This window comes from Penicillium arizonense (assembly GCF_001773325.1).
Source record: "Penicillium arizonense strain CBS 141311 chromosome Unknown PENARI_contig007, whole genome shotgun sequence".
Classification (NCBI taxonomy): domain Eukaryota; kingdom Fungi; phylum Ascomycota; class Eurotiomycetes; order Eurotiales; family Aspergillaceae; genus Penicillium; species Penicillium arizonense.
Window position 1 is genome coordinate 344,043 of NW_019173284.1, and position 26,634 is coordinate 370,676.

Consider the following 26,634-nt stretch of genomic DNA (forward strand, 5'->3'; position numbering starts at 1 on the left):
TCAGCGTCACATCACGCGGGCATCTCCGGCTTTGGTCTCCAAGTATAGATGATGATCTCAGAGGGTGATCGTATCATATACGGGTTTCCATGGTTGCAATGTTGCTTCTCTTTCATCGGATAGGATGGGGGATCAGAGCCACCGGATCCGGGATTGGGTGAGTCTGAATACGAGATCTGGAACAAAGATTCGAGACATTGTCAGTGCTCATTGAACAAGGCAATGGCAATGGCGTGTCGGCTCAAATTTGCTTTGAGCAACCATGCTATGAATGGGGGACGTCAACTCTTGCATCTGAGGGGTTCAGCCCTGGGGCATGTCTCAGGCTATGCATTGCCCCAACCGCATCCCACGCTCGACTGCCAACCATTCTTCGATTCTATGTATAGAAATGCGGGGAAGAGCTTGAGTTGAGTTGTCTTTGCAGTTGTCTCACACCGCTTGAGTTTAATAGCTTTGTGTTCTCTGACCTGGATACGTCGCCATATGCAAATCCTACTTCTTTCGTCAGCGGGCTCTGGAACCTGGCGAAAGACGGATTTCAGCAAGCGAGAATAAGGCACTGGGCTAGGTTATTCAAGGTTGAAGCAAGGGCCGTGACACATTGTTTTCCATTCTTGTAAAATATCCCTGTCATCTAGGGCAATAATCTACAACAGGAATCATAAATGTGTACACTGTGCCATGAAGTATTGGACAGTTTCTACTCGAAAGCTTCGAAGCGAGTATATCGTTTTATGCATTCTTCTCGCCCTACTTTGGCCTCGTTTTGTTCACCTCTTTTGTGCTCAGTTTGAGTGACTCAGGTTAGTCATATAGAGTATATAAAGGCGGGGATGTGAAAGGACTTATGACCCCTGTAGTATATTCGTCCTGTATACAGATTGTACTGGGGGACTCGATCGAAACCAATAATTTCAGATTGCATATTCGTTTATTGCTCTCGGGGAAACTTAGATTAGTCTTTAATAACGTGGAAAGTCTCCTGGCTATTCGGAGCCAGTGCTATATAGGGACTTTTTGTTTCTGGATATAGCTACAATATTCTCATGCATTTTGTTTAAATGCTTTTCATTTCTCGCATTGAGCCTGGCCCCTTGCATTACCGTCTAGATTGAACTATATGGCCTATACATCATCAGTTATACTTAATGAACATGTTCACCCAGACAACCAACCCACATCCAAGCATGACGAGCTCCATCACCCTGCTTTCTCGGCCTGTTCCGAGCCCTGTAGCCAGCCTACTCACAATGTTCTTTGTAAATATTATGACGATTTGGATCTAACACAGGTCCAGCAAATCCGCTAATTATTTGGGCAGCTCGAAATAAGCGGCAGTTCTAATGAGCGTGACTCTCTAGAAGGCAGTGCTGTCTCACCTATGGTCCTCAAGTGCCCATGGCATATTCATCATGAGTGTCTATTTCATTTATGTTGGTATAGTTGACGTAAAATGATCCGTCAGTATGATTGCAGCCACTTGGAAATTCGCTTTCAAGGTCCTCTCGTACTGTGCACATGAATTGATCCGAGGGACAGATTGCACACTGTTGTGATAGTTTTCTTGTGGGAATCCCATGTATCTACATACGCCATCTGTGTTCCGTTCTAGTTTGTCAGACGTTAAATTGGAAGTGAGCCATTTCCGTCAGTCAATCTACCGCCAATTTAGATTACGGTTCTTTACTGTGCTTTTGACTTACCCTTCTAATAACCGGGATCTAATGATCCTTTATCAACCGACTAGGAATGGCCTTGTTTATTGATAGTCGAGGCCTTCAATACGATATACTTTATTTCCCCCCCACCTCCCCTCTTTCTCTTTTGGAGGAGATACATACAACACGAGAACCTCTGTGTTACCATATATGCACCTCGTACAAAGTAAGCGCAACTAAGGCTGGAATATTGAACTGGGACGCTTGGAAAATGGATGCAGGGATCTGGACCCTTTTTTTGTGTTAGCTGCACGTATGGGATACGAGAATCGTCACGAAGGTCGAAATGATATATTCATTGGCCTGTCTTATGTTCAGGTAGGATTCCTCGATCAGAGGACTGCGTAGGCATATCCACTAGCTAGACTGTCCTCCATACACATAGACTCGTACCCAATATCATCCAAAGCGGAAGCCTAAAGATGCGTCTGAGATCCCTCTGGCTCCCCAATCAGAACTAAAAATGCATGATGCACTTCGTCAGTCAGATCACTAGCCTGCATACTCCGCCCTTTGGCCTTGAACGCCCGCCGCGAGCATTCCCGCGTAATACTGCTTCCAGCCCAAGCCGCCAGAAGCAGCGTCGTTGCCGGAGACATGCGCATATTCTCAGACTCAAGTTCCGCCTGAACATCCTCTTTGTTCTGTGCCTCCTTCTCATTATCCTTCTCACCTGAGTCCCACAACTTATCATGATAAGCCATTCTCCAGGCAAGCAATGTCGCCAACGATCCTGTCAGGGTATCTCCCTGACCACCACTACGCTTCAAGCCACCCTTCGTATCAGCAATAATACTAGTAACCCCATTGGAAATCACATCATGAGGACCCTTCTGGACAATTGTCACACCACCGAGAGCTCGAGATAGCTGCTCACAGGCATCTGATTCCTTGCTGGTCACGTCGCTTCCCCCGCTCTTCGCTACCTCCGCCGGGCTGGCGACCTCGATACCCAGCGCTTTGGCAAGACGGCCGAATTCAACCACGTTGGGCGTGAGGATACAATCCTTGTATCCCTTGACCAGGTTCGGGTCTTCTGTTACAATCAGCAGCCCATCTGCGTCTAGCACAAATGGGATGGATCGTGACCGCGCTTCTCGGATCACTTCGGCAACTACCTTGAGAGTGACTCCGTCGCGGCCAAGACCTGGGCCGATGACGAGTGCGTGTAGTCGTGACAGCATGCCGATTATTGGGCCTGCTAGTGATGATACGTCGATTGAGTTGGGGTCTTCGACTGTGTCGATGCTTGGGAGTAATGGGTGTACCATCAGGTTTGGGGAGTAACCCTTGATGACCTGTGCGCGTGTTATTATGTAGATGCTATTACTGAGGGAACTTGAACTTACCGGTGCTGCGGTTGGCTCACAGAGGACGTGGCTCTGGTTGTCGTTAGTCGTGGGCGAGGGCCATATCTTGTTTTTCACCTACCATGTCACATCCTGTGATTATACGGTCAGTACCGGTGTAATTTTATGCATCGCCACGGGAGACTTACCAAGTCTTGCAGAGGCCATGGCGGAGAAGTATGGAGCGCCGGTATAACTTATCAGTTAGCGCGATGCCAATGCCATTGGGACCGAGTACCTACTCAGCGCACCCCCCAATGACGGCCACACGACCAAGCTGTCCTGGTCATGAAGTCAGCTTCTATACATATATGATGGTCTATCATCAAACTTGGGATCCTCTAATCGACCCGAGGGTGACACTGGCACAACAAACCTTTGTGGAACTTTTCTAGCATTGGGGGCACAATCTTGCGCACCTTACTGAAGAGGATCTTTGAAGAGACCGAGACATGATGAACAGACTCCATGATGGGAATGCAGGTATGCAAAACTGAAGTCAGGTCTAGAGAGATATTTGGAGGAGTAAAGGTGAAGCTCTCGGGTGATGTCACTCACTGCCAAGTGGGGCCATGACAAGCCTGTTACTACTGACTTCACTACAATTACGTATCCAGATGTACATATCAAGTCATAGGTGTAAAAAGCAAGTTGGTATTGGTAAGACGCCCGCTATGGATGGTGCTTCAAAGCAAAAAAAAAAAAAAAAGATAGAACACCCTCTATGGGTGCTCCACACGCTCATAATGCTGAGTACAAAAAAAAGCTCCCCCAAGAACAAAGGAAAAAGAGCCAGGATGAAAATGGGTCAGTTTCAGATAAATAGAACCGAAAGAGTAAAAATATAATTAACGCTTGCGGGAGGCAAGAGCAGCCAGCTTCCGCTGGCGTGCCAACTTCTCTTTCTTTGCTGCCATCTCCTGGCGGAGCTCTTCCTCATCTTCTCGTTTGGCAAACTTCAACGCGGCGGCCTCTTCACGATCCACATCGTCTAGTCCAGCCTCCATGTCGGACGATTCATCAGAGTAATAATCATCGTAACCACCATAACCACCGTAGTCACCCTCATCTTCCTCGTCAGTTCCAAGGTATTCATCTTGGCGTGATCGGCCATTGCGAGATTGGTGTCTGCGGTCACCTCCACCGCGACTAGATGGCAAGCCCGCGGTACCACGATAAGCAGGCGGCTCGGGGGTTTGTGTATGTTTGGCGGGTTTGGCGGTACCTTTGTAAGATGGGCCGTCGGAGCTTCGCTTTGTGAGGGCAATCCGGTCCTTGCCAGTAGCGCCAGGTGCAGGCTTCTTTCCTAAGCGGGCTTCTTTTTCTTTTGCCTGTGCTTCCATGGCCCGTCTCTTGCGTTCGACTTTGCTGAGTCTCTCCTTGGGAACCGGCTGGTGTCGTAGCGTACCGGCATTCGTTGGGGCCTTGTCTTGCAAGGCCTGTGCCTTTGCCATAATCTCCGCGAAAGATCCCTTTGGTGGGGGTTTGGAGGGGGTAACTGCAGCCGCTGGCTTAGTCGGCACCTTGGGTGCAGGTGCTGCTTTTGTGGCTGTGGATGTGCCGATTTTTGATACAGGCTTCACAGGAGCTGGCCTGGAGGTGATGGTCGAAGCGGGTTTGGGCAGAGCCTTGGGTGCCGCAGATGAGATAGGTGGCTTGGTAGCAGCGGGTTTCGTGATTGCGGGCTTGCTCCCCACCTTCGATTCAGGCTTCACTGGCCGAGCCAGCTGGTCCTCAGCCTTGCGCTTCAGACCTCCACTGACATTGCCACTTGGAGGGGGCGCCTGTCGCACAGCGGTTGGCTTCCGCTCGTCTTTTCTGGGGGCTGCAGATGGCGCTGGCACCGCTGGCGCTTGGGACGGCGGGAGGGGAGAGGGCTTGCCCGTCTGGAGAGACGAGAGAACCGAGTCAAGAAACTATTAGATGTTTAGAGATAGTGACGTCAAACAAAGGGGGAAAGGGCCATACACTCATGGTGGAGTTGTTTAAGAGAAGAGGTGAACAGTTGGGAGATGGTGTAGAAGTGGTACAGAGAAGAAGTCACGCTCACCGTCGATGGTTGGTACTAAGTAACTTCATGACTCCGAGCCCGATAGCTGGGAGGAGATGTCTGGTTGGCTCCTTCTGGCACGTTCTATTGATCTATTGCTCTCAATAGCACAACAGACACAATATGGTGCACTTCCGCCCTGACAGATTTGAATGGGAAGACTTTTATGAATGAAAAGAACAAGTGGGCGATTAACTACGTAAATGCCAACATTTAGAGAAGTGGTCACGTGGTAGCCAACCTGCCTGCGCCACATAACTCGCTTAGAAGTTTTGCCGGCACCAGCCACACCCGCTCGCACCACACTTTTTCTTAAGATTTTGGCGAGTCGGTTCATCCTTCGTCAACCAACCTCTTCAACCAGAACCTGACGTTGCAGTCTCCGCCCAACTTGCGGTTAAATCGATTGTTTCTCTTGTTCAGATAATAATCTACAACGGTACGTACGCCTTTTTTCTGATGCTAGCCAGCCAGACGTCTCCTGCGCATCGCAACCTGCAGTCGCATCCCTATCTTCAAATCCAGATTCTAACGAAGAAATTCGATCAGTCTATTCAAAATGAAGTACCTCGCTGCCTACCTTCTCCTCGCCCTTGCCGGCAACGAGACCCCCTCCGCTGCCGACATCAAGTCCGTCCTCTCCTCCGTCGGCATCGACGCTGAGGGTGACCGTCTTGACAAGGTCATCGCTGAGCTCGAGGGCAAGAACCTCCAGGAGGTTAGTCGAATTCACCACCAAGTGCACTGAATACAGTACTAATCAATCTCTACAGCTGATCTCCGAGGGCTCCACCAAGCTCGCCTCCGTTCCCTCCGGTGGTGGTGGTGCTGCTGCCCCCGCCGCCGCCGCCGCCGGTGGTGCCGCCGCTCCCGCTGAGGAGAAGAAGGAGGAGAAGGAGGAGGAGGAGTCCGACGAGGACATGGGATTCGGACTCTTCGACTAAGCGTCTCATCCTCCACGGCCTCAAAAATCATGACCTGGGAGAGCAGATGTCTGGCTGGTTCGTCAGTCCGGGCAAGCCTTTGCACCGGCTGGCTTCTCGGATGTGTATCGTTCAGACTGTTTTGATATGGTTGAAACTTTGTCATATGTGAGCTGGAAACAGCTCCTAGCCAATACAGATTATCTGGTCCTCATTACTTCCATTAAACGTACTCGTTGTTTTTGCGGCGATAGCAAGTAGGCGAATCGCGAATTGCGAATCTATTAGGGACTATGGTTCCGCATCTACGTCCGTAGATCTCATTGTTATCAAGTCCAGATACTGAGTGCCTCCATACGAACCATGCGTAATGATAATACTAAAAATTACCATCAAGGTACAAGAATTTGCGGACATCTACCAAGCAAGATCGAGTAAATAAGATTACAAAGCGTAATATTACCCGACCTAAACGTATGTTTCGAAATAAATTACAATTTTCCCAATCGGGTCTAGCGCATAGGGCTTGAACCTACCCGTCGCTTAACGAGCCCTGCCCACCTCCCAAACCCAGTGTGTTAGCAGCAGACCGCTCAGCGACACGACAATTTCCGACAACCCATTTTCCTTCGCTTTTCAGAAACGAAAAGCGACCCGAAGGAACTTCTGCAAAAATGGCTGACCACGAATACGTGAGTTTTTTTATTTCGTCTCTCAAAGCACCGTGCGATATGCTAATGAGTTTCCATTTAGAACGCCGAGGAGGCTGCCGGTACGTTATGATTAAACCTATTCGCAACCCATCGCCCAAGGACAGAAGAACCAAATGAAGAAGGAGAACGCACGCATGGTCAATAATGAGATGAGGATGAAATGGATTTCACGTTGGCGGGGGACGAATATGACCTGGGCACAGGGGATACGCACACACGACAACGAGATGGCAGAGGCTGACTGAATCTTCGCCGTACAGAGATCAAGAAGAGAAGACAGTTCCGCAAGTTTTCTTACCGCGGTATTGACCTCGACCAGTACGTTCCCACCAAATTTTCGAACCCTTGGAAGTCCATTCGCAGTCAGCCCCTCTTGCCACACCTGCCATTACACCATGGCTGCGCTTTTGATATTGTTACATATTTGATGCTGCGCTGCGAATGAAACCCAAGGCATCTCCCAAAGGACACGGTTCTAACCAAATCTTGCAGGCTCCTCGACCTCTCTTCCGAGCAGCTCCGTGATGTCGTTCACGCCCGTGCCCGCAGACGTTTCAACCGCGGTCTGAAGCGCAAGCCCATGGGTCTCATCAAGAAGCTTCGCAAGGCCAAGCAGGAGGCCAAGCCCAACGAGAAGCCCGACCTCGTCAAGACCCACCTCCGTGACATGATCGTCGTCCCCGAGATGATCGGCTCCGTCGTCGGTATCTACTCCGGTAAGGAGTTCAACCAGGTTGAGATCAAGCCCGAGATGGTTGGCCACTACCTGGCTGAGTTCTCTATCTCTTAGTATGTGTTCCCTGAGATATAACCTTCCGCCTTGAGCACAACGCTAACAGCCCCCCAGCAAGCCCGTCAAGCACGGTCGTCCCGGTATCGGTGCCACCCACTCTTCCCGTTTCATTCCCCTCAAGTAAACGATTTCAAACGATTCCCCTCGGAGTGGCGTGTGGAGGAAATGGTGCTGGGAAGGAAAAATGGAATTCAGCACAACTTTCAACTGGGCTCTTTTTTTCAGCATGTATTTCCAGTGCGGGTCAGCTGTTTCCAACTCAATTTAAGATCTTGTCGGCATGAAATCATTTTGGGATGTTGATTCGGTCCCTCGTCTAACCTGGCGAGGTAAAAAAGATGCTCTTTCCCCGGTCTCGTTTATTGTTGTTGGGGATGGAGTTTAATCTAACGACACTACAAATTTCATTATCGCACGTGTAGAATGTAACTGGCAGGTCTCGCCGACACGGTAGTGAACATTGTCGCCCAATATATAGTCTTGGATTTGACGCAGGGTCTGAACTCTCGGCGCATACACGTTTAGCTTGATGTATCTCCATTTCTAAATGAAGTTCACTACATAGAACTGTCAGTAGGGATGCGCTAATGGGATTCTATAGCCTGTCAAGTGTTTACCTGCACTCGGGCTGTTCCATAGTTGTCGAGAAGCCACTTCGCAACATAGTATATCAACCTATAAAGTTACCACACAATATGACTTACTTTACTCCGTACACTCCGTATACTCCGTGATGTTACAATATTAGTTGGCTTTGACCCCAGATTACATAATCCGCCGATACTGTCTAAGTTAATTAAAAACGGTCAAAAAACGCCGAAATCACCGAGATCCCAAGACTTCAACTATATGGGACCTCAACTGTATGGGAAGCGCGTTGGATCCAATTAGGTTTTGAATAAGGATTCAATATGTGCCGAAATCACTCTCACCGAGCCCAACTGGCTTTAGGCAGTACATAAAAAAAAGGTCCCCAAGCGACTCTTAACTCCGGTGCTAACTGAACCGGTCTTCGGGTATTGGTCAAGATTCTAAATCAAAGGAATGGACCGAGGCAGCCCGGCACTCGAGTACCGAGACTGCGGAGAAAGCTCAACTCTTAAGTAACTCGCTCTTGCTTTCACATTCCTCTTTTACATACATACCCCGGCTTGCCGACTCTCTCGAGCCTCCTTCACATTCCCCGGATCGGCCGTCTTTCCCCCGCAATATGCCAGTCTCTTCGAACTACCCCCCAGTCGACATCCCAGAGCTGGACCTCTGGACGTTCCTGTTCGAGCGCAAGGACAGGCCGTTTCCGGATGACAAGAGTACGTGAGATCCAATGGATAGCGTACACTCTAAACACTTAGCGCATATATATCTTCTTTTTCTGACGCTAACACCACGCTCCAGTTCTCTACCAAGATGCCGACACCCAGCGACACTACACGTACAAGTCTCTCAGAGACGCCTCTCTAGATTTCGGAAAGGGTCTGAAAGCCCTCTACGACTGGCGCAAAGGCGACGTGCTAGCCCTCTTCACACCAAACACCATCGACACGCCCGTGTTGATGTGGGGAACCCTCTGGGCAGGCGGAGTCATCTCGCCTGCGAACCCAGCCTACACCGTCGACGAGCTAGCCTTCCAGCTAAAGAACTCCGGCGCAAAGGCTGTTGCAACGCACGCGTCTGTGCTCGCTGTCGCGGCCGAGGCAGCGAAGAAGGTCGGCATTCCTGCGGATAATGTCTTCCTTGTGGGTGATGAGCGGGATCCGAGTGCCCGTGTTAAGCATTTCACTTCTGTTCGCAATATCTCCGGTGCTACGCGTTATCGGAAGCAGAAGATTGCACCGGAGAAGGATGTTGCGTTTTTGGTTTATTCTTCTGGGACGACAGGTGTGCCTAAGGGTGTTATGTTGTCGCATCGGAATATCGTGGCCAATATTATGCAGCAGGTTATTGGTGAGGGGGGGAAGTTGAGTTGGAATGGTGGGCATGATGGGAAGGGGGATCGTGTTTTGGCTTTTTTGCCTTTTTATCACATTTATGGTAAGATTGGGATTGGATTGGAGTATACAGAACGAGGTACTAACTACGTCTTCTTAGGATTGACCTGCTTGATCACTCAGGCCCTTTACAAGGGCTACCATCTGATAGTGATGCAAAAGTTCGACATCGAAAAGTGGTGCGCACATGTGCAGAACTACCGCTGCACATTCAGCTACATCGTCCCACCCGTAGTACTGCTACTGGGCAAGCACCCAGTAGTAGACAAGTACGACTTGTCAAGTCTGCGAATGATGAATTCCGGCGCTGCACCACTCACTCAAGAATTGGTCGAGGCCGTGTACTCGCGCATCAAAGTCGGCATCAAGCAAGGTTATGGACTCTCCGAGACCAGCCCGACCACCCACTCGCAGCGGTGGGAAGACTGGCGCGAAGCCATTGGCTCTGTTGGACGCCTTATGCCGAACATGAAAGCCAAGTACATGACCATGCCCGAGGACGGATCTGCACCTACTGAGGTTGCCGTCGGCGAGGTTGGTGAGCTGTATCTTAGTGGACCGAATGTCTTCTTGGGTTACCATCAGAACCCTGAGGCTACTAGGAACTGTCTTTCTGAGGATGGTTGGTTCCAGACTGGCGATGTTGGCTACCAGGATTCTAAGGGTCACTTTTATATCACCGATCGTGTTAAGGAGCTTATCAAGTACAAGGGCTTCCAGGTGCCTCCTGCTGAGTTGGAGGGTCTTTTGGTTGACAATGATGCCATTGATGATGTTGCTGTTATTGGTATCGAGAGTGATGCCCATGGCTCGGAGGTGCCTATGGCTTGTGTTGTGCGTAGCGCAAAGAGCAAGTCTTCTGGTAGGACTGAGCAGGAGGAAGCAGCAAACATCGCTAAGTGGTTGGATAGCAAGGTGGCGCATCATAAGAAGCTGCGCGGTGGTGTGCAATTCGTGGAAGAAATCCCCAAGAACCCCAGTGGGAAGATTCTCCGCCGTCTGCTGAAGCTGAGGTTCAAGGATCTGGCCAAGGCGCCAAAGGCGAAGCTGTGAATGTGGATACCCAAAGATTATCTTGCAGAGCAAAGCAATACACTAGACAAATTTACAATTATGATCATGTTCATTTTCACTTTAAACCATATAAAACCGAAAAAATGCCCGAAGTCTACATCCATCTCCAGCTCTAAGTATATAAATTAACCAAAGAACCGCTTAACCATCCCCTCAACATCCTCCCCAGCAACAGCATCGACCTTCTCCCTCGCAACCCTCTCAACAGCTTCACTAATCTCCTCCTCCCCATTAACAAGATCAAGCCACCCCTCAGTATCAGCCCGCGCAAGCAACTCATCCGCAACAATAGCAACATCCTCCCGGGTAACACTCCCCCTTCCATTAGCCGTAATCCCCAACTCAACCTTCCTTGTAGCAGGCTCCTCAGTCAAAATCCCAGGACGAAGGTTAATAGCCTGGAAGTGACCCGCAGAGGGATCACGCTTGCGCTGCGCTGCGAGCGCGGTCATGTACTCGTCGGCCTCTTGCTTGGCTTTTGCGTAGGTGGGCAGGATTTCGCTGTTCATGCGCACGATCCCCGCCCATTGGTCGTCTGGCATCCAGGTTGGTTGCGTTTTGCGGCTGCCCAGGTAGGAGACCATTAGGAATTTTGTTATGCCTTTTGTGGCGAAGGAGGCTGTTAGGAAGTGTTTGGCAGCTTCTTGGTCGATCGCTATTGTGCTGTTTGGGCCGCCTTTGCCGCCCGCGCCTGGGATTGGGGTTAGCTTTTTGTTGGGGATTTAAGGGGGTTTTATAATGGATTCAGGGAGGTATATATCTATTTCTGTAGTCTGGGTTTTATATGGTGCTGTGGTGCTGTGGTGCGTGTTGTGGAAGCTCAAAAGTCGAGATGGGTGTGGTGAGGGGTTGGGAATAAATCCTTACCAGCCGACCAGACCACATAGTCTGGGCTCACGGTGTCAATGATCTTCTGTGCATCGCCTGCGCTCTTCACGTCTTCCAGGCTGGAGATGAGTACGTTCACTTTGCCTTTGAGGCCCTTGCCCAAGGCTAGAATCTCACTTTCGTGGTCGGGGTTGCGCACCACGCTGGTTACGTTCCAAGCGCGCTTGAGGAGGAGTGGGGTTAGGTGGAGGGCAACTTTGCCATGGCCGCCGAGGAGAAGGACTTGCATTTTGAATTGAATTGGAGATGAAGGGAGGAGAGAAGGTTTAAGTAGGTATATAAGTCTCCGACGATCGGTTTGATTGTTAATCGCGTGCGGGGAGATGATCTCCATGATGTCGTCATCAGATCTGGAAAACCCAATCTGATTTAGGGTTCAACTAGGCTAACGTCATCACTCTACTTGTATTTACGGGATATTCTATACTTCTTATGCAAGTCAAAATATATTTATTAAGACTATTAAAGTCTGTATAATGTGCAACGGCACTCGAAAGTCCCCAAGTCTAGTCTACTGCACAATTGACTCGTTGCAGACGGATCCAGGGCCCAAACCAGCAAGACTGATTTAGCAAGAAGCACCGGAAGGCACATTCTTGCACTTGCTGCTAGTCTTACCACCGGAGAGGGTGTTGCCAGACCAGGTCCAGTCAGAGCAGCTACCATCACCGCACAGAATGTAGACATCGGTAGCAGAGCTCTTGACAGTGCCGGTGATCTTCTCGACAGTCAGGCCGGTGATGGGGACACCAGTGGTGGGCGTGCCAGTGGGGCTGCCGTTCTCGTAGTCCTGCTCAATGACGATACCGTACTTGGCAATGTTGGACAGCTCGATGTTGGAGAAGGTCACGTCGGAGACCTCACCGGTGGCCTTGTAGATGGTCTTAATGCGGACACCGTTGTCAGAGTTGGTCACAGTCGAGTCAGAGATGGTCACGTTCTTGACAGTGTTGTCATCGCGGCCGCCAACGGAGCCGATGGAAATACCGTGGCCACCGGAGCAGGTACCGCCAGTGAAGATGATGTTCTCGCCGGAGTTGACGGCCAGGCAGTCATCCTGGTTCTTGATGTTGGCGTTGCTGATGGTAATGTAAGTGGACTCGCCGACGTCGAAGGCATCGGTGTTGTGGCCGCCGTTGTCGTCACCATCGGAGTTATCGATGGTGATCTGGTCGAGGACGAGGTTGTCGGCCTGCACACTGAAGGCCTGGACGGGGGTGTTCTTGACGTTCAGGCCAGTGATGGTCGAATCATCGAGACCGTGGGCGTAGAAGAACTTGGGCTTCGTCTTGCCGCCGTTGGTTCCCTTGCTGTCCCACCACTTGGCTCCGTTACCGTTGATAACGTGGCCTTCCTCGCCGGAGACCTCGATGTTGGAGCCGGACATGCGGATGAGAGGGCCCTTCCACTCCTTGTATCCGAAGGTGGTCTCACCCTTGAAGATGACCTTTGTGCCCTCCTTCAGCTTGGAGAGATCCAGGGTCTCGCCGGCAGGAACCTCGATGTTATCCAGAACAATGGTGGAGCAGGACTTCTTGCCAGCCTTTGCGCTGGCAGCAGAAGTAAAGGTACAGCTCGAGGAGGACCGCTCAACCATCCCGGAAGCGGGCGAAGGAGCAGGGGCAGCGGACACAGCGGCAGCGCCGAGTGCCAGCATAGAAAGGAATGAAGTACGCATTTTGAATCAATGTCCGATCAACAGACAAGGTAAAGAGAGTGAAAGTGTTCGGGGCTAGCCCAGTTGAAAGCAATAAACAGGAAATAAGAAGAAAGAATGACTTGGATGGAAGAATACATTCGACTGCATTGGACTTGATATTTAAAGTCTCAATGCAGCCTCACTCCTGAACCCCTGCACTAATGATGAAACGCCTCCATTTGCGCCTACCGCAGTGGCGCGTTGGTTCATCTCCATAGTGTATCCATAGGGCTACGCCTATACAGCCAGTCTGGGAACCAGGGACCTAGCTTGTCCGTTGTATTAATCTAAATGTGCTACGGCTGTCTATAACGGGTAATACTCCGAAACACTCACACTCACATCCACACCCACAGGCTCTAGCCTGCAAAACGAACCAAATTGAATGGACTCAAATCTCGGAAGATATTCGGTTAAAATATGAAGCCGGGACCAGCTACGGTTTCATATTGGCACGAACTACTCGCTGTCCAATAGGGATTTGCGGTGATTGACAGTTGCAGGGCTGTTATCCACACGGTTGGAAGCCATGTGGAGCTGCCTCGAGCTTGTGTTTCATACTTATGCCCCCTTGGACCATTGGTTTTTACATGTCCCATGAATCTCTATCACTTAGGGCTCGGCTCAAGAAATTGCCGATCCCGAAGTATTTAGTGGCGCTGAAACCTCTCCACTCTTTTAATTCGTGAAGACTGTCATATGGCGTTTTTCATTAATTGATTCTCCACGATGCTTACTGTAGAGTACACAATTCCAATTATAAATCAAGTTTCTCGGATATGTCGGGATATTCCAAGGCCAAGGATCTTTCTTGTCTCTCGTTCTTTGTCATTCTTCAGGAGATATAGGGGTAGTCCAGGGCGAAGTCCTGCTCCAGATGGGCCCACTATATATAGTGGCTATATTCACAGATAGGAGCAAAGTACAGTACAGTATACTGTAGACATATATATTAAGGAGTCAGTCAAAAGAAGAACCACATTCACGCCACAAAACTCAGGGTTATGGTCCGCCTACGTACATGTAGTCGTCCGGGCGTCGTGGAAGGCTTGCTATTCTTGGTACAAAATAGCTTATTTTGAGGTGAAAGTACCAATTTGCCTATTTCTGCCTCAGGCCCTCATCATACAATCTAGCAAACACGGTTTCCATAACCTTCAAGATTATTACTCTACAGTACGGAGTAGAACAAATTACATGTAGTAACTCATCACATTTCACATTCCACTATGCGCGGCACAGAATTGCCGAGGTCCGCTTCTCCGCCCAGAACCCCTTCTCATCCCGGACTTCAGCTCCACTGACCTGGACAATACACCCAAGATGTCCGCAGACCCTCCACCTGGGGATGTGCTGGACCTCCCTCCACCAGCACTACGCGATATCCTCCGCGTGTGTCTCACCGCCAAAGAATATCGCTTCCTCCACGCAACAGCGACCAAGCGTATCCCAGCTCTTCAGAACAAGCTCACTGAGCCATCGAGATACGATGCGATCGCTCGTCCCAGGAATCGACACAGCGAAGCCGCTGTTCGCGCATCGCTGCGTGTCTTTGTTGGATCTGGAATCGCGTTGAAGCTGGGTGGGCTGCTTATCGGTCGTTTCACGGGCGCTCCACAGTATGATCCAACTATACCCCAAGCCCGTTTCTAGATACGTTATACTAATAAATTCATCTACAGGAAGAAGGACCGCACTCCGCTCCTTCGTTCGCCGAAGTTCCGTCTTTCGATCTCCCTATCCCTCCTCCTACTCCTCCATCGCCTCCTATACCGCTTCCTCGTTCGACTACGCGCCAACCTTCGCACAGACGATGCGCAGCCTTTCAGAGAGCGAAACCCGCGCATTTCGCGTGCCCTGACCTCGCGCTATGCACCGGCCATTGGCGCCAGTGTTGCAGGTTTCGCCTTGGGGATCTGCCCGCAGGACCAGCTGCGCCTGTCGGCCGCGATTTACTCTAGTACTCGCTGCTTGGAGTTCTTGTTTAATGCTTTGGATTCCAAGGGCTGGTTGGACAAGCGGCCGTGGTGGTTTGGTAGTTGGTTGTTGATGCCTGTCTCGTTTGCGCAGCTCTTCCATGCCTTCATCTTTGATCGGGAGACTACACCTAAGGTTCGTGGCCGGAGAATGCTGGACCGTGTTGTGATTGCTAATTTGGTTTCGTAGTGGTTTGGAAATGTTATTCTCAGGCTCTCGCCGAGCTACATTCAGGCCCGACCTGATGCGCTCCCGAGTGACGTCGCATGGCCTGAGAAGGAGGAGATTGTGAACTCCCTTGCATCTATCGCGGATCTCCGCTGGCCGTAAGTCTGTGTTGGTCCTGGGAGGGTATTGAAGTTGCTAATATGGCATAGGGCATTCGTTTCTCCAATCCTACACCCGGGTGACCCCAATACCCTGCCTTCGTCAGTGTCATCTATTTCCCCAATTACTGGTCCAGCACACCCTGCGATCTCGAATCTATCATGCGCTCTTTTACACCCGAACCTCCCGAACTGTGGCACGGCGTTCCTGCATCACATCCTACTCTCTGTGCCGCTGCTTGCCCGGTTCCTAACAACCATCACTCTGGCTCTTTCAATCCCCAAGCTCAAGGCCATCCTGTCCCAGCCTATGACTTCGCTAAACAGCATATCGAAGCGCATCATTAAGATGACAGCTATCCTCTCTGTTGCCATTGGATCAGCCTGGGGCAGTGTCTGTCTCCTGAACAGCAATCTCCCCCGCTCTACTCTCCCTACCAAGCGCTTCTTCCTCAGCGGAGCGCTGGGCGGTCTGCCATTCTTGTTCCTGGGCAACAGCCGCAGCACCTTCCTCTATTTCTTCAGGACCGCTATTGATTCGGCGTACAAGACCGGCGTCAAGCGCGGACTGTGGAAGGGCCGTAGAGGCGGTGAGCTGCTGCTCTTTGTCTTGTCTTGGGCAATGATGGGCTCCATTCTCGAGACCAACCCGGAGGCCGTGCAGGGCGGCGGTGTGCGCAAGGGTCTTTCCTGGATGAGAGGTGATGGGTACACCGATCCTGTTGATGTGGCAGCGAAACGTAAGGTACGCCGGGACTCTAAGAAACCCGAGTAATATTCATTTGGGCATATAATAGCTATTTCGCGAATGGGTTCAGGGCTGGAACTCACTTTCCGACCCCACATTTGCGGAGGAACATTCGGAGACTGACATCCGCTTTAAGTCTCCACCTTTCTCTTATAAGAGCTTGTTTATTTCTATTCATATTGGCAGTTGATTCTTTTTTTCTTCCATTCAATCCAATTCTACATAATGTCTGCTCAAAGATTGAAAATTGGCTGTGCCGGCCTTGGCCGTATGGGCAAGCGCCATGCCCTTAACTTCCTCGAACGTACTCCTCGAGCGGAACTGGTCGCTGCTAGCTCCCCTGACCCCGTCGAGCTCGAATGGGCTAAGACTCATCTTGAGCCCTTCGGCGTCCGGCTGTACCAGAACTACGACGACATGCTCAAACACGAGGGCCTGGTTGCCGTGGTTGTTGCCTCGGCCACTGCAGTGCACGCCGAACAGGCGCTCAAGGCGATTGCAGCGGACAAGCACGTCCTTTGCGAGAAGCCCATCTCCACCAGTGTGGAAGTTGTAAGTCAATTGCATCTCCATCTCCCTATGTACCCCCGACCCACCCGAATTATACATCGCCGCCCCAACCACTCCAACATCCAAAACAACGTAACTAACAAACCCTCGAAATAGTCCCAGTCGGTCATCGACGCCGCCGCCAAAAAGCCACACCTAAAAGTAATGTGCGGCTTCTCCCGGCGCTTCGACAAATCCTACCGAGACGCCTACGAAAAGATGCAAGCTGGAATGATCGGCACCCCCTCCGTCCTCCGCAGCCAGACCTGCGATAAACTCGACCCAAGCGGCTTCTTCGTAGCCTACGCCGAATTCTCCGGCGGGATCTTCGTCGACTGCTCAATTCACGACATAGACCTAGCCCTCTGGTTCTTCGGCAAAGAAAGCAAAATCAAATCCGTCTCCGCAGTCGGCATCACAGCCGTCGAGCCCGATCTGCGCAAACACAACGACCGTGACAATGCAGTCGGCCTGGTTGAGTTCCATGATGGTCGGATTGCGTTCTTCTATGCATCGCGCATGATGGCTGCGGGCCAGGAGGATGTTACGGAGATTATAGGCACCAAGGGGAAGTTGGCGGTTAATACTCAGCCTGCGCTTAATCATGTTAATATTTATGATGGGAGTGGGATTCGGAGGGAAATCCCTCAGACTTATTACGATCGCTTTGAGTATGCTTTTGTTACTGAGGCTCAGGAGTTTTCGGCGGCTTGTCTGGATGATTTGCCGTTGCCAGTTGAGTTGGCGTCTTCTGTTCTTGCTGTCCGTATTGGGGCTGCTTTGCAGGAGTCGCTTATTACTCAGAAGAAGATTTTCTTTGATGAGAATGGGGAGAGGTGTGAGCTTGCTCGTTTATGATTGTTGGGTACAGTTGTTTTCGAATTGGCTTGACAGGTACACTCTTCGTCACCTTCATTCCAGTCGGAGTCCCTTGCCCTGACATCCATCCTCTGCGGCTCCACTATCTCAGGAATTGTTAGAATTATACGCACAACATGGTACCGATACTACCTCCCTAAATAGTACCTTTATTAGTAAAATGGTAGAAAACCGATCACATATCACCTCTCAAAATACTGAGGAAATGGAGTTAACGGCAACTAGCCGCTCCATGCGGGGCAGTGTAAGCGGGTCCTGTGCAGGGAGTGACTACATGTTGTTCTAAGTGCATGTGTAATCTCCGTAATAGTGGCTATGGGCTGGCTGTTCAATCAACCTCGTTACAATCCAACTTTGAGCATTCGTACCACAGAGCCATTTTGCTTATTACTTTCCCCACAATGCCTACTTCCAGTACACTAAAAGTAGAGCCCTTGACCATTGAGGATACCTCCGACATTACGAACCTCTTCTTCGCAGCATTTACGGGCCCCCAGATACGAAGAGTCTTTCCCGATACCCCGAGTGTTCGCAAATGGCTGGAAGACGCTATAACCAACGACATCATCAACAAACCCTTCCAGCGATATTTGAAAGTTGTGGATACCGAATCAAAAGATGACCAGGGCCGACTGCGAATAGCCGCCTATGCGAAATGGGATTTATCGATGCCTGACGAACGCGGGCAGCGCTTCCCGCCTTGGCATGAAGACATGCCTAGACAGCTTTGCGAGGAATTCTTTGACAGAGAGGACAAGAATAGGAAGCGTGTGATGGGTGATAGAAAGCACTTTTGTATGTTTCCCATTCCTAGGTTGTTTCTACCCTAGAAAGGCTAACTGCTTCTTCCGGTGAAGATCTGGACACGCTTGCAACACATCCAGACTACCGATGTCGAGGAGCTGGCTCCATGCTTGTCAAATGGGGATGTGACCTAGCGGATGCTGAGAAAGTTGAAGCTTACGTGGATGCTAGTAAAGAGGGCGCACCCTTATACGCGAAATTTGGATTTGTGGATTACAGCAACCCTGGCGAAGATATCGCCTCTATGGCTCGGCGATAGCTATTTGAGGTTGTTTCTTGAAACATTCAAACTTGTCGGTTTATTTCAGTTCCTCTATGGAACAGCTCTTTCCCGACTTTATCGGGAACGTCCTGTTGCCTTTCCCAAACATTACTATTTTCGGAGGAGGAATTCAAAAATCCAAGGGTTGTCTGTGTAGTCAATAATGATTCTTCTCCATGACCTTCGCGTGTAAGGGGTAAACGTGGACGAGGGCCGGGGTTGTTTGTAGAGTAACCAGATATGGATTAGCGCTTTCTATGATACGGCTTGGGAAACAATCCGTAAGTGCAAGAAGGGGAATCTGTTTTCGAATATTGCTATAAAATGAGAGAAAATAGGATTTTATAGAACGCAGGTTGTGGAAATGAATCCAGACTTCAGTTAGGAGGGGCGGGGTTGAGAGGGACTCGGCAGCCCGCTCAATGACGGATCTGCGCTAAGGCCTTAGCGGTGGGGCTAGGGAACTGTGACGAAGAGTGTATCTGTTAAGCCGATTTCGATATTAAACTGTATAGCCTTTTTACAGATAGACTGTATCAATTGGAGGTTGCATCATTCCAGCAATTCGCAATTCATGGAATTCGACTGCTTACATTGGCTATGCCAATTCAAGCTCATTGTTTATTGGTATTTGGGACACTGGGATCCTGTACTTACCTTGACGTCATAAGATGAGATGTGATTCCCATAACTTGTCTCTGATCAAACGTCATTTTTTGAATCCTTGCTACCCATGGCTATATATTTCTTCTCCGTTTTTACTATCTCCTAAATGTTTCTACAATCTTCGGCTCCATTTGCCAAGCCTTCCAGAAAATGGCCAAGTCACTGTTGACTCTGTTCATTACAAACCCATTGCTTTATCTTTTCTCGACATTCTATGTTATCTTTCAAAATTTGATTGCGTGGGTCTTCGGTCCCTCAAGGTTCCCGAAGACTTTTGACAAAGGCCTGCCAAAGAAGAGGATCGCTATCATCGGTGCGGGCTTGACGGGTGTCTCATCAGCGGCGCATTGTGTTAGCCATGGCTTCGAGGTACAAATCTTCGAGGCACGCGGGAAAGAGAAAGGGTTAGGAGGTATTTGGAGTGTAAGTTAAGAAGACCTTCATATATGTCAATCTGTCGCTTATGGTCAAACAGCGCGTCAACTCTACATCCGCATTGCAGATCCACAGCATCATGTATCGGTTCCACCCAACCGTGCGATACAAACACGCATATCCCACTCAGCAAGAAATACGCGACCAGATTGTCGAGCTGTGGAAACGGTACAGCTTAGAGGAGCATACTGAATTTGGAACACCAGTCACGTCCATTAAAAAGGCAAAGTCGTCTGGCAAGTGGGTTATCAATGACCACCCTGAGAAATATGGGAGCTTTGACGGCGTTATCACAGCCGTTGGAGTTTGTGGGGATCCCAAGATACCCTCTCTGCCTGATCAAAATCAATTCAAAGGTACTATTTGCCACTCGTCCGATCTCGACGGTAAAGACATCAAAGGGAAGAGAGCTCTCATCATTGGAGGTGGTGCTAGCGCTATTGAAGCATTGGAATTCGCAGTCCACTCTGGAGCCTCCGAGATTGATGTTCTTTCGCGATCAGATAAATGGGTTATTCCACGGAATATCCTGGTACAGTCCTTGCTGGCCTGTAATATCTGGGGAGAAGAGACATCTCTTGCGTGGGTGCCCGAGTGGCTTCTCCACAAATTCTTCTATCGTGACCTAGAGGACATTGCACCTGAGAGCGGCCTCTTCACCACTACACCTATGGCGAATTCTGATCTCTTCAACCTCATTCGCGAGGGTAAAGCACGTTGGCTACGCGGGGATATCGTGTCAGTCAAAGAGGACGGTATTCTTTTCAACCACCGGTCAAAAGAGGTACCCAAGGGAGGATCTGGTCGCGAAAGAGTCGTTCCGGGCGATATCATTATTATGGCTACTGGCTTCAAACGACCATCACTCTCGTTCCTTCCCAACGATGCTTTTGAGGAGAACTACTCCCCTCCTGACTGGTATCTCCAAGTCTTCCCGCCTAAACACCTCAGCATCTGCGCCAACAACAGTACCTACGTCAACGCTATCGGAACAGTTGGAAATATCCATATCGGAGTTTATACGCGGTTCTTGCTCATGTTCTTGACTGATCCGCTCACACAGCCTACAGAGGGCCGGATGAAGACCTGGATCGACTTCACGCGCTGGATGAAGCAGGGAGCACCGCCAGGAGCTTTCGATTTCTTTACATACACGGAGTTGCTATACTGGTTTGTGTTCCTTGTTTTGGTCAATCCGTTCCGCTGGAAGTGGGCGCTTTTCATCCTATTTGGCGTGGGGCGAACGCTTCCATTGGAGGTTGTCAGAGAAGAAGCGGCTTTTCGCAAGAAGCTGGAGAAGCAACATCATTGAGAAATGACTTGGCGATATGTAATACACTCCCTGCGAATATATCTCACTAGTCTTAAGTGTGTATACGTGTACCTTTCCTCAACCTAGTTGCATGAAATTCGGGCCTTTTACCAGCCTGTAAGATAACTGCCTGGCGTGCCAGAGATAAAAGGAAGTCACTCCAAACAGGATGTATTATGTTTGGATTTGCCCCTCAAGGCTGACCTACTGTTATATAGGATGGCCTCCTTTCCTTCTGGTCTATAGTTCTCAGGTGTAAGCAATCTTGAACATCGTGCCAATAGCGTGGAAAATGCCTTTTAGCTCTGCTACATAAATTGACTACCGGTCTAAGAATGCCATTATTCACAACTTTCCCAATTCTATATTATCGGCTCGAGTAATGATATGTATGTCTATGTACATACAACCCTCATTTGCTATCTTCTTTTCCTTCCTCGGCAATCTTCTCTAGCTGTTCCTTTCGCTTCTTCAACACATCCTGAATTTCATCAACAGTCTGTTTGAGGACCTCTTCTGCCTCGCCACCTCTCTTTTGCGCAATGGACTGTAGTGACTGTAACTGAGGGATGACGCTAGATCCACCAGGTACCATCTTTTGCCAGTCCAGGTCGCCCAAGCTGCTTTTCTTCGCTTGACCAACCTTGTCCTTGATGTACTTCTCCACATCCTCCGTCTTCCCCGAAGAAGCGCTCTCCTTGACAAGGCCCCACAAATCTTGTAAATTGCCCTTCTTTAAAGTATCGGCATTGTCTTCAACCAATTGCTTGAGCTTGGGGCTCTTATCAAGGTATTGCCGAGTCTCCTCGAAACCCTTCTGCCATGCCTCATCCCCTAGCTTTTCGAGCTTGGTCTTCTTCTCTTGGATCAATTTCTTGATATCTTCAGCCGAATCGACACTCGCGCCGCGCTGAAGAATGCCGGAGATTTGTTGCCAGGTCTTGTTCACCTCCTCCTTCGCTTGGGGCCCATAAGCGTCACCCATCTCCTTGAGCTGATCAAAACTACCACCAACCTTCTCCTTAAGCTGAGGGTGGTTGTCGAGGACATTCTCCGCGGCGTCGCCAGCAAGATCGAATAACTGCTTTGCATGTTTCTGTATCACACCCAAAGCCCGCGACGCCGAGGCCATGTTCAAACTTCCCTCCTTCTTTGCGAGATCACTCAGCTCCGTATATGCATTTCTGACAATTTCGTCAAATTCCTTTCCGTGATCGTTTTTGATCTTCTCGAGGTCGTCGAATACGGTGTCGACATAGCCGCGCGCGCCAGGGATCAAGACTGCGTAGCTTTTGGCCGTGTCCCGCAACCAGCGGAATGCCTCATTGGGCTCGGGTGTGTTTTGAGAAATAGTTTGCTTGGCCTGGTCGAGGTATGCTTGAGTCTGCTTGCTGGTTTTCACGAGCGTCTTGGCTCCGGAGAAGTGGTACCAGGTGTATCCCGTAACGAAGGCGACGGCTCCACCGGCAACACCACCGATCAAAGCGGGATTACTACCAGTAGAAGCTGCAGTGGACGCGGTGGATTGGAAGCGAGAGTTGATGAAACGAGCTTTGGATTGGAGTTGCTGTCTGGCGGACCGTGCCGCAGGCCCTGAAGTTCGTCCAAGCATGTTGAGAATATTCGAAATACGAAATAAAAATGGGAAAGGTCTATCGTGGTGTGCAATAATCGTCGACAGGTCAAGTTAAAATGTAGGAATCACTTTGGGGCTGTGGCTCTTGAGCGGCAGGCGCATGACTTTAAATAGGAGGAACCTCGAGCTGTGTAAAACCAGTCCAGCTTATGACAGAAACAGTTCGTGAACTGGGACTGTGGGGTTCATTTGTTTCGGTGACGTGGTTTCCAAGTTATATGCTTCCCGGGTGACGCCGCCTAGATCGAACCGTTGACCGTGGCCATGGAATCAATTCATAATACTTGGACAGCTTTTAAGATATTGGACGTCATATAATTGATTCTTGTTTTTCTGCCATTCTTGTAAAGAGCAACCTGCGAAGTCCAATAATTCTAGTTTCGTGTGTCAAGCTCGAGATGGCCATCAAATGACGTCATCGAAATTAGAAGCTATGTCAGTGATTTACTGATGTGACCCTCAGCTTGGTAGTTGATTAGTCTAAAACAATAAGATGGATTGCGATAGATATTAAGAGGCTAATGAGATAATCATGATACGGATTTATGGGATCGATTTGTTATAACCAAAAAGAGAACCGAATGGAGTTGGTTGGATGAGTATGCACTTTGGATGAGATACTAAATTTACAAAGTCTGATCCTTTTATCGATGAAAATGTTGCCTGAAAAGAATGACAAAATATAATTCTAAAAACCAACGCTTGTTTCGTGTCATGATAGTGTATACCAAATGGTAAAAAGGGGAATCTCAGAAAACAAAAGGGGTAGAACAAATATGCATCAAGCCCTGGCCTCGGAATCTACCACTTGAGAACCTTGGTGGGGAAGTACTCATCAATGAGCTCCATATAGTAAGGCTTCAGCTCCTCAACACTGGGAATATCATCACTCTTGCTGTACAGGTCATAAGGGTTGAAAGCCTTAACAGCACGGAGCATATCACGGTCATGGTCATTCATCAGCTCGTGGTATGCGCCGGCGTTGTGCCAGGGGTAGAAAGAGTGATAACGGATCATAGCAAGCGCCTCGTCGGGGAGGGTAGACTGCTCCTTGGCGATGTGATAGAGGTACTCATCGTGACCCCAAGAGATCATGACCTTGTCCAGACCACAGCCGGGAGTGTAGATACCGAACTTGGTGTCGTAGATGGGGTGCTCGAAGTCCTCGTTTCCGCGGAACGACTCGCGGCCGTAGATGATCTTCTCGTCGAAGCCGCAGCCAACGGGGAAGGTGTCGCCGACGACATCCCACTGGCCGTCGGCATCGAAGAAGAAGAGGAGCTTGCCCAGGTCGTGGATCAGACCGGTCAGCTGCATCCAGCGTGGCTTGCCGTCGCGGCGGATGGCCTCGGCGGATTGGAGGAGATGCTCGATCTGGGAGAGGCTGGTGTCGGGGTCTGACTCGTCGATCAGGGTGTTGAGCTTCTCCATGGCTTCCCAGACGGTCATCTCTGCGCGGACTTTGCTATGGAAGGCGTGGCGGGCTCGCAGGTTGTAGGCCACTGTCTGCTTGGTGTGCTGCTCCAGGTAGAAGTTCTTGACGCGATCGCAGGCGTCCTCGTACTGGCGGAAGTTGGTCTTGTCCTTCTCCTTGTCGAACTCGGACTCTTCGTACAGGCCCTTCTCTTCGGCAATCTTCTTCTCGGCTTCGCGCTTCTTCATGTCCTTGAGGACGTTGACCTCGTCGATGGCGTCGGAGAGGTCCTCAAGGGCCTGGCCGTCCCGCTTGTTGAAGACGGGGGTGGCCTGAGGTGAAACGGCGACTGGTGCCATTGTGAAGGGTGTGTGAAGAAGCTGATATGCTTCTTTTGAACGATGTTGATGTAAAGTCTTTGTCAAATGAGATTGCAATGATTGTCAATCCAAATGTATTAACGAGTTGTGAAGTAGATAATTTACCCCCGGATGATAGGCGTATATATAGGAATCAAAGGGTATATACGGGGGAAAATGCCTTGTTAGGATATCGCGTCTAGATTTCCGATCTTCGACGTTGTGCGCCGAAAACCTTCCCCAGAAAAACCCATGATGTGCCCTAAACGAGTGTGCAGTGAAACATCACGGATTCTGGCTTCCGCGCCGATGAAGATCTGACTTGGGCTGTTCATCGCGTGTTCTTATTGGCCGCCACCAGCAAGTTGAGCCAAAAAAGTGGGTGCTGATGTCAAGCGGAGAAAAGTCGAGGAATTTGAGGCCATCGAGGAAGCCAGTTTCCGTGCTGAGTCATCTTGTCTGGGAGTATACTTCCTAAGGTTAAGTAAACATGATGGAAATTGGAGAGCCGAGTGGGTTACCGACATAGAAAACATCTTTACGTCTGTATGAGAACCCGAATTCCAGAGACTTCCAGAGAATTCACACTGAATCGCGGTGATTGATGGAAAAACCCGTGACGCGGGGCAGTTCACCCCGCGTGGGGGAACTCGGGGTGTCTTTGTAACGAGACCTTCATTTACTTTCTATCGGGACTTGTAATTCTTCTTCTGTAAATATTCTTCTTTCTCTACAAATCTTTCACAATGGCTGCCTGCGATACTCGTTTCAAGCTCAACACCGGCGCGGAGATCCCTGCCCTCGGCCTGGGAACATGGCAGTCCCAGCCCGGCGAAGTCGCACGCGCTGTCGCCCATGCTATTAAGGTCGGATACCGTCACATTGACGCTGCCCTTTGCTACGGCAATGAGAATGAGGTCGGCCAGGGAATCAAGGAAGCCATCGACTCCGGTATCGTCAAGCGCGAGGACCTGTTCGTTACTACCAAGCTGTGGTGCTCGTTCCACGCCCGCGTCGAGGAGGGTCTGCAGCAGAGTCTGACTGATCTCGGACTCGACTATGTCGACCTCTACCTGATGCACTGGCCCCTGGCCATGAACCCTAAGGGTGAGTTAAAACAAGACCTCCGAACGTACAGTATTGATCAAACGAACTAAACAAATCCCCGCACAGGCAACCACAACATCTTCCCCAAGCTTCCCGATGGATCGCGGGACATTGACCACTCCCACTCGCACGTCACCACCTGGAAGAGCATGGAGAAGCTCGTCGGCACCGGCAAGGTCAAGGCCATTGGTGTCTCCAACTACAGTGTCCAGTACCTGGAGGAGCTCCTGCCCCAGGCCACCATTATCCCCGCAGCCAACCAGATCGAGAACCACCCCTCGCTGCCTCAGCAGGAGATCGTGGACTTCTGCAAGCAGAAGGGTATCCACATCACTGCTTACAGCCCTCTCGGCAGCACTGGCAGCCCTCTGTTCACTGCCGAGCCCATTGTCTCCGTCGCCAACAAGCGTGGTGTTACCCCTGCTACTGTTCTCCTCAGCTGGCACAGTAAGTGATCAATCTATACCATTAGAAATCCTCAAGAATCAAAAACTTACAATGTTACAGTCGCCCGTGGTTCCTCCGTCCTGGCCAAGTCCGTCACCCCAGCCCGCATCGAGGCCAACCGCGCCGACCTGATCAAGCTGGACGCCGAGGATCTGGCTACTATCCAGAAGTACAGCGACCAGCTCAAGGCCGAGAACAAGTTCCAGCGTTTTGTCTTCCCTCCTTTCGGTGTTAACTTTGGTTTCCCCGATAAGCAGTAATTGGGCCTTTGTATAGACTGGTCGATAGAGCCTTCGGACATAGAGAGCGTGGATCAGTGTATTTGTTTTTGTTGCTATAGATACCAGGAAAATTTATGATTTCATGAATACCATGCTTGCTTTATGTATTAAATTGTAGATTTAGGTGTATCTTAGCATGTTGCTCTCTGGTTGACTTAAGGCTATATCCGATAGGTTGGAACAGATGCTGTGTCTGGAGCAAGGCAAAGCCTATGAGGAGAGAAACTTCGAGAC

The 26,634-nt window shown here is 50.0% G+C and overlaps 14 protein-coding genes across 14 annotated transcripts; 8 read left to right on the forward strand and 6 right to left on the reverse strand.

Annotated features, from left to right (window-relative positions):
* Positions 1-2,137: 2,137 nt before the first annotated feature.
* PENARI_c007G09172 (ATP-dependent (S)-NAD(P)H-hydrate dehydratase) lies at positions 2,138-3,540 on the reverse strand (the record flags this gene model as incomplete). Its single annotated transcript, XM_022631101.1, has 6 exons — positions 2,138-3,019; positions 3,071-3,103; positions 3,153-3,163; positions 3,220-3,266; positions 3,322-3,352; positions 3,447-3,540. The coding sequence occupies 6 exons, from the start codon at positions 3,538-3,540 to the stop codon at positions 2,138-2,140; spliced, it is 1,098 nt and encodes a 365-aa protein (XP_022488914.1).
* A 378-nt stretch (positions 3,541-3,918) lies between these two features.
* PENARI_c007G02234 (uncharacterized protein) lies at positions 3,919-5,044 on the reverse strand (the record flags this gene model as incomplete). Its single annotated transcript, XM_022630779.1, has 2 exons — positions 3,919-4,986; positions 5,039-5,044. The coding sequence occupies 2 exons, from the start codon at positions 5,042-5,044 to the stop codon at positions 3,919-3,921; spliced, it is 1,074 nt and encodes a 357-aa protein (XP_022488961.1).
* Positions 5,045-5,679: 635 nt separating this feature from the next.
* aspf8 (ribosomal protein P2) lies at positions 5,680-6,064 on the forward strand (the record flags this gene model as incomplete). The annotated part of the gene is made up of 2 exons (XM_022630709.1): positions 5,680-5,838; positions 5,894-6,064. 2 exons carry the CDS (start codon positions 5,680-5,682, stop codon positions 6,062-6,064), a joined length of 330 nt encoding a protein of 109 aa, XP_022489152.1.
* A 653-nt stretch (positions 6,065-6,717) lies between these two features.
* Positions 6,718-7,673, forward strand: PENARI_c007G08909 (40S ribosomal protein uS19; the record flags this gene model as incomplete). The annotated part of the gene is made up of 5 exons (XM_022631090.1): positions 6,718-6,735; positions 6,797-6,815; positions 7,017-7,074; positions 7,249-7,545; positions 7,604-7,673. 5 exons carry the CDS (start codon positions 6,718-6,720, stop codon positions 7,671-7,673), a joined length of 462 nt encoding a protein of 153 aa, XP_022489459.1.
* A 1,086-nt stretch (positions 7,674-8,759) lies between these two features.
* Positions 8,760-10,590, forward strand: PENARI_c007G01916 (acyl--CoA ligase; the record flags this gene model as incomplete). Its single annotated transcript, XM_022630760.1, has 3 exons — positions 8,760-8,859; positions 8,945-9,493; positions 9,638-10,590. The coding sequence occupies 3 exons, from the start codon at positions 8,760-8,762 to the stop codon at positions 10,588-10,590; spliced, it is 1,602 nt and encodes a 533-aa protein (XP_022489117.1).
* A 146-nt stretch (positions 10,591-10,736) lies between these two features.
* On the reverse strand, positions 10,737-11,728 carry PENARI_c007G10980 (uncharacterized protein; the record flags this gene model as incomplete). The annotated part of the gene is made up of 2 exons (XM_022631194.1): positions 10,737-11,302; positions 11,479-11,728. The coding sequence occupies 2 exons, from the start codon at positions 11,726-11,728 to the stop codon at positions 10,737-10,739; spliced, it is 816 nt and encodes a 271-aa protein (XP_022489348.1).
* A 339-nt stretch (positions 11,729-12,067) lies between these two features.
* Positions 12,068-13,177, reverse strand: PENARI_c007G03832 (glycoside hydrolase family 28 protein; the record flags this gene model as incomplete). The annotated part of the gene is made up of 1 exon (XM_022630858.1): positions 12,068-13,177. One exon carries the CDS (start codon positions 13,175-13,177, stop codon positions 12,068-12,070), a length of 1,110 nt encoding a protein of 369 aa, XP_022489357.1.
* A 1,344-nt stretch (positions 13,178-14,521) lies between these two features.
* On the forward strand, positions 14,522-16,276 carry PENARI_c007G02160 (uncharacterized protein; the record flags this gene model as incomplete). Its single annotated transcript, XM_022630774.1, has 4 exons — positions 14,522-14,817; positions 14,881-15,310; positions 15,365-15,501; positions 15,553-16,276. The coding sequence occupies 4 exons, from the start codon at positions 14,522-14,524 to the stop codon at positions 16,274-16,276; spliced, it is 1,587 nt and encodes a 528-aa protein (XP_022489393.1).
* Positions 16,277-16,474: 198 nt separating this feature from the next.
* On the forward strand, positions 16,475-17,656 carry PENARI_c007G09113 (putative NAD binding Rossmann fold oxidoreductase; the record flags this gene model as incomplete). The annotated part of the gene is made up of 2 exons (XM_022631095.1): positions 16,475-16,801; positions 16,916-17,656. The coding sequence occupies 2 exons, from the start codon at positions 16,475-16,477 to the stop codon at positions 17,654-17,656; spliced, it is 1,068 nt and encodes a 355-aa protein (XP_022489291.1).
* Positions 17,657-18,078: 422 nt separating this feature from the next.
* Positions 18,079-18,740, forward strand: PENARI_c007G00096 (GNAT family N-acetyltransferase; the record flags this gene model as incomplete). The annotated part of the gene is made up of 2 exons (XM_022630683.1): positions 18,079-18,472; positions 18,535-18,740. 2 exons carry the CDS (start codon positions 18,079-18,081, stop codon positions 18,738-18,740), a joined length of 600 nt encoding a protein of 199 aa, XP_022488966.1.
* An 819-nt stretch (positions 18,741-19,559) lies between these two features.
* Positions 19,560-21,156, forward strand: PENARI_c007G07749 (flavin-containing monooxygenase; the record flags this gene model as incomplete). Its single annotated transcript, XM_022631042.1, has 2 exons — positions 19,560-19,832; positions 19,885-21,156. 2 exons carry the CDS (start codon positions 19,560-19,562, stop codon positions 21,154-21,156), a joined length of 1,545 nt encoding a protein of 514 aa, XP_022489028.1.
* Positions 21,157-21,568: 412 nt separating this feature from the next.
* Positions 21,569-22,768, reverse strand: PENARI_c007G12332 (uncharacterized protein; the record flags this gene model as incomplete). Its single annotated transcript, XM_022631255.1, has 1 exon — positions 21,569-22,768. One exon carries the CDS (start codon positions 22,766-22,768, stop codon positions 21,569-21,571), a length of 1,200 nt encoding a protein of 399 aa, XP_022489298.1.
* An 825-nt stretch (positions 22,769-23,593) lies between these two features.
* On the reverse strand, positions 23,594-24,565 carry PENARI_c007G05225 (inositol oxygenase; the record flags this gene model as incomplete). The annotated part of the gene is made up of 1 exon (XM_022630932.1): positions 23,594-24,565. One exon carries the CDS (start codon positions 24,563-24,565, stop codon positions 23,594-23,596), a length of 972 nt encoding a protein of 323 aa, XP_022489376.1.
* A 746-nt stretch (positions 24,566-25,311) lies between these two features.
* On the forward strand, positions 25,312-26,379 carry PENARI_c007G05028 (putative glycerol dehydrogenase; the record flags this gene model as incomplete). The annotated part of the gene is made up of 3 exons (XM_022630926.1): positions 25,312-25,672; positions 25,739-26,119; positions 26,180-26,379. The coding sequence occupies 3 exons, from the start codon at positions 25,312-25,314 to the stop codon at positions 26,377-26,379; spliced, it is 942 nt and encodes a 313-aa protein (XP_022489153.1).
* Between the last annotated feature and the right edge of the window lie 255 nt (positions 26,380-26,634).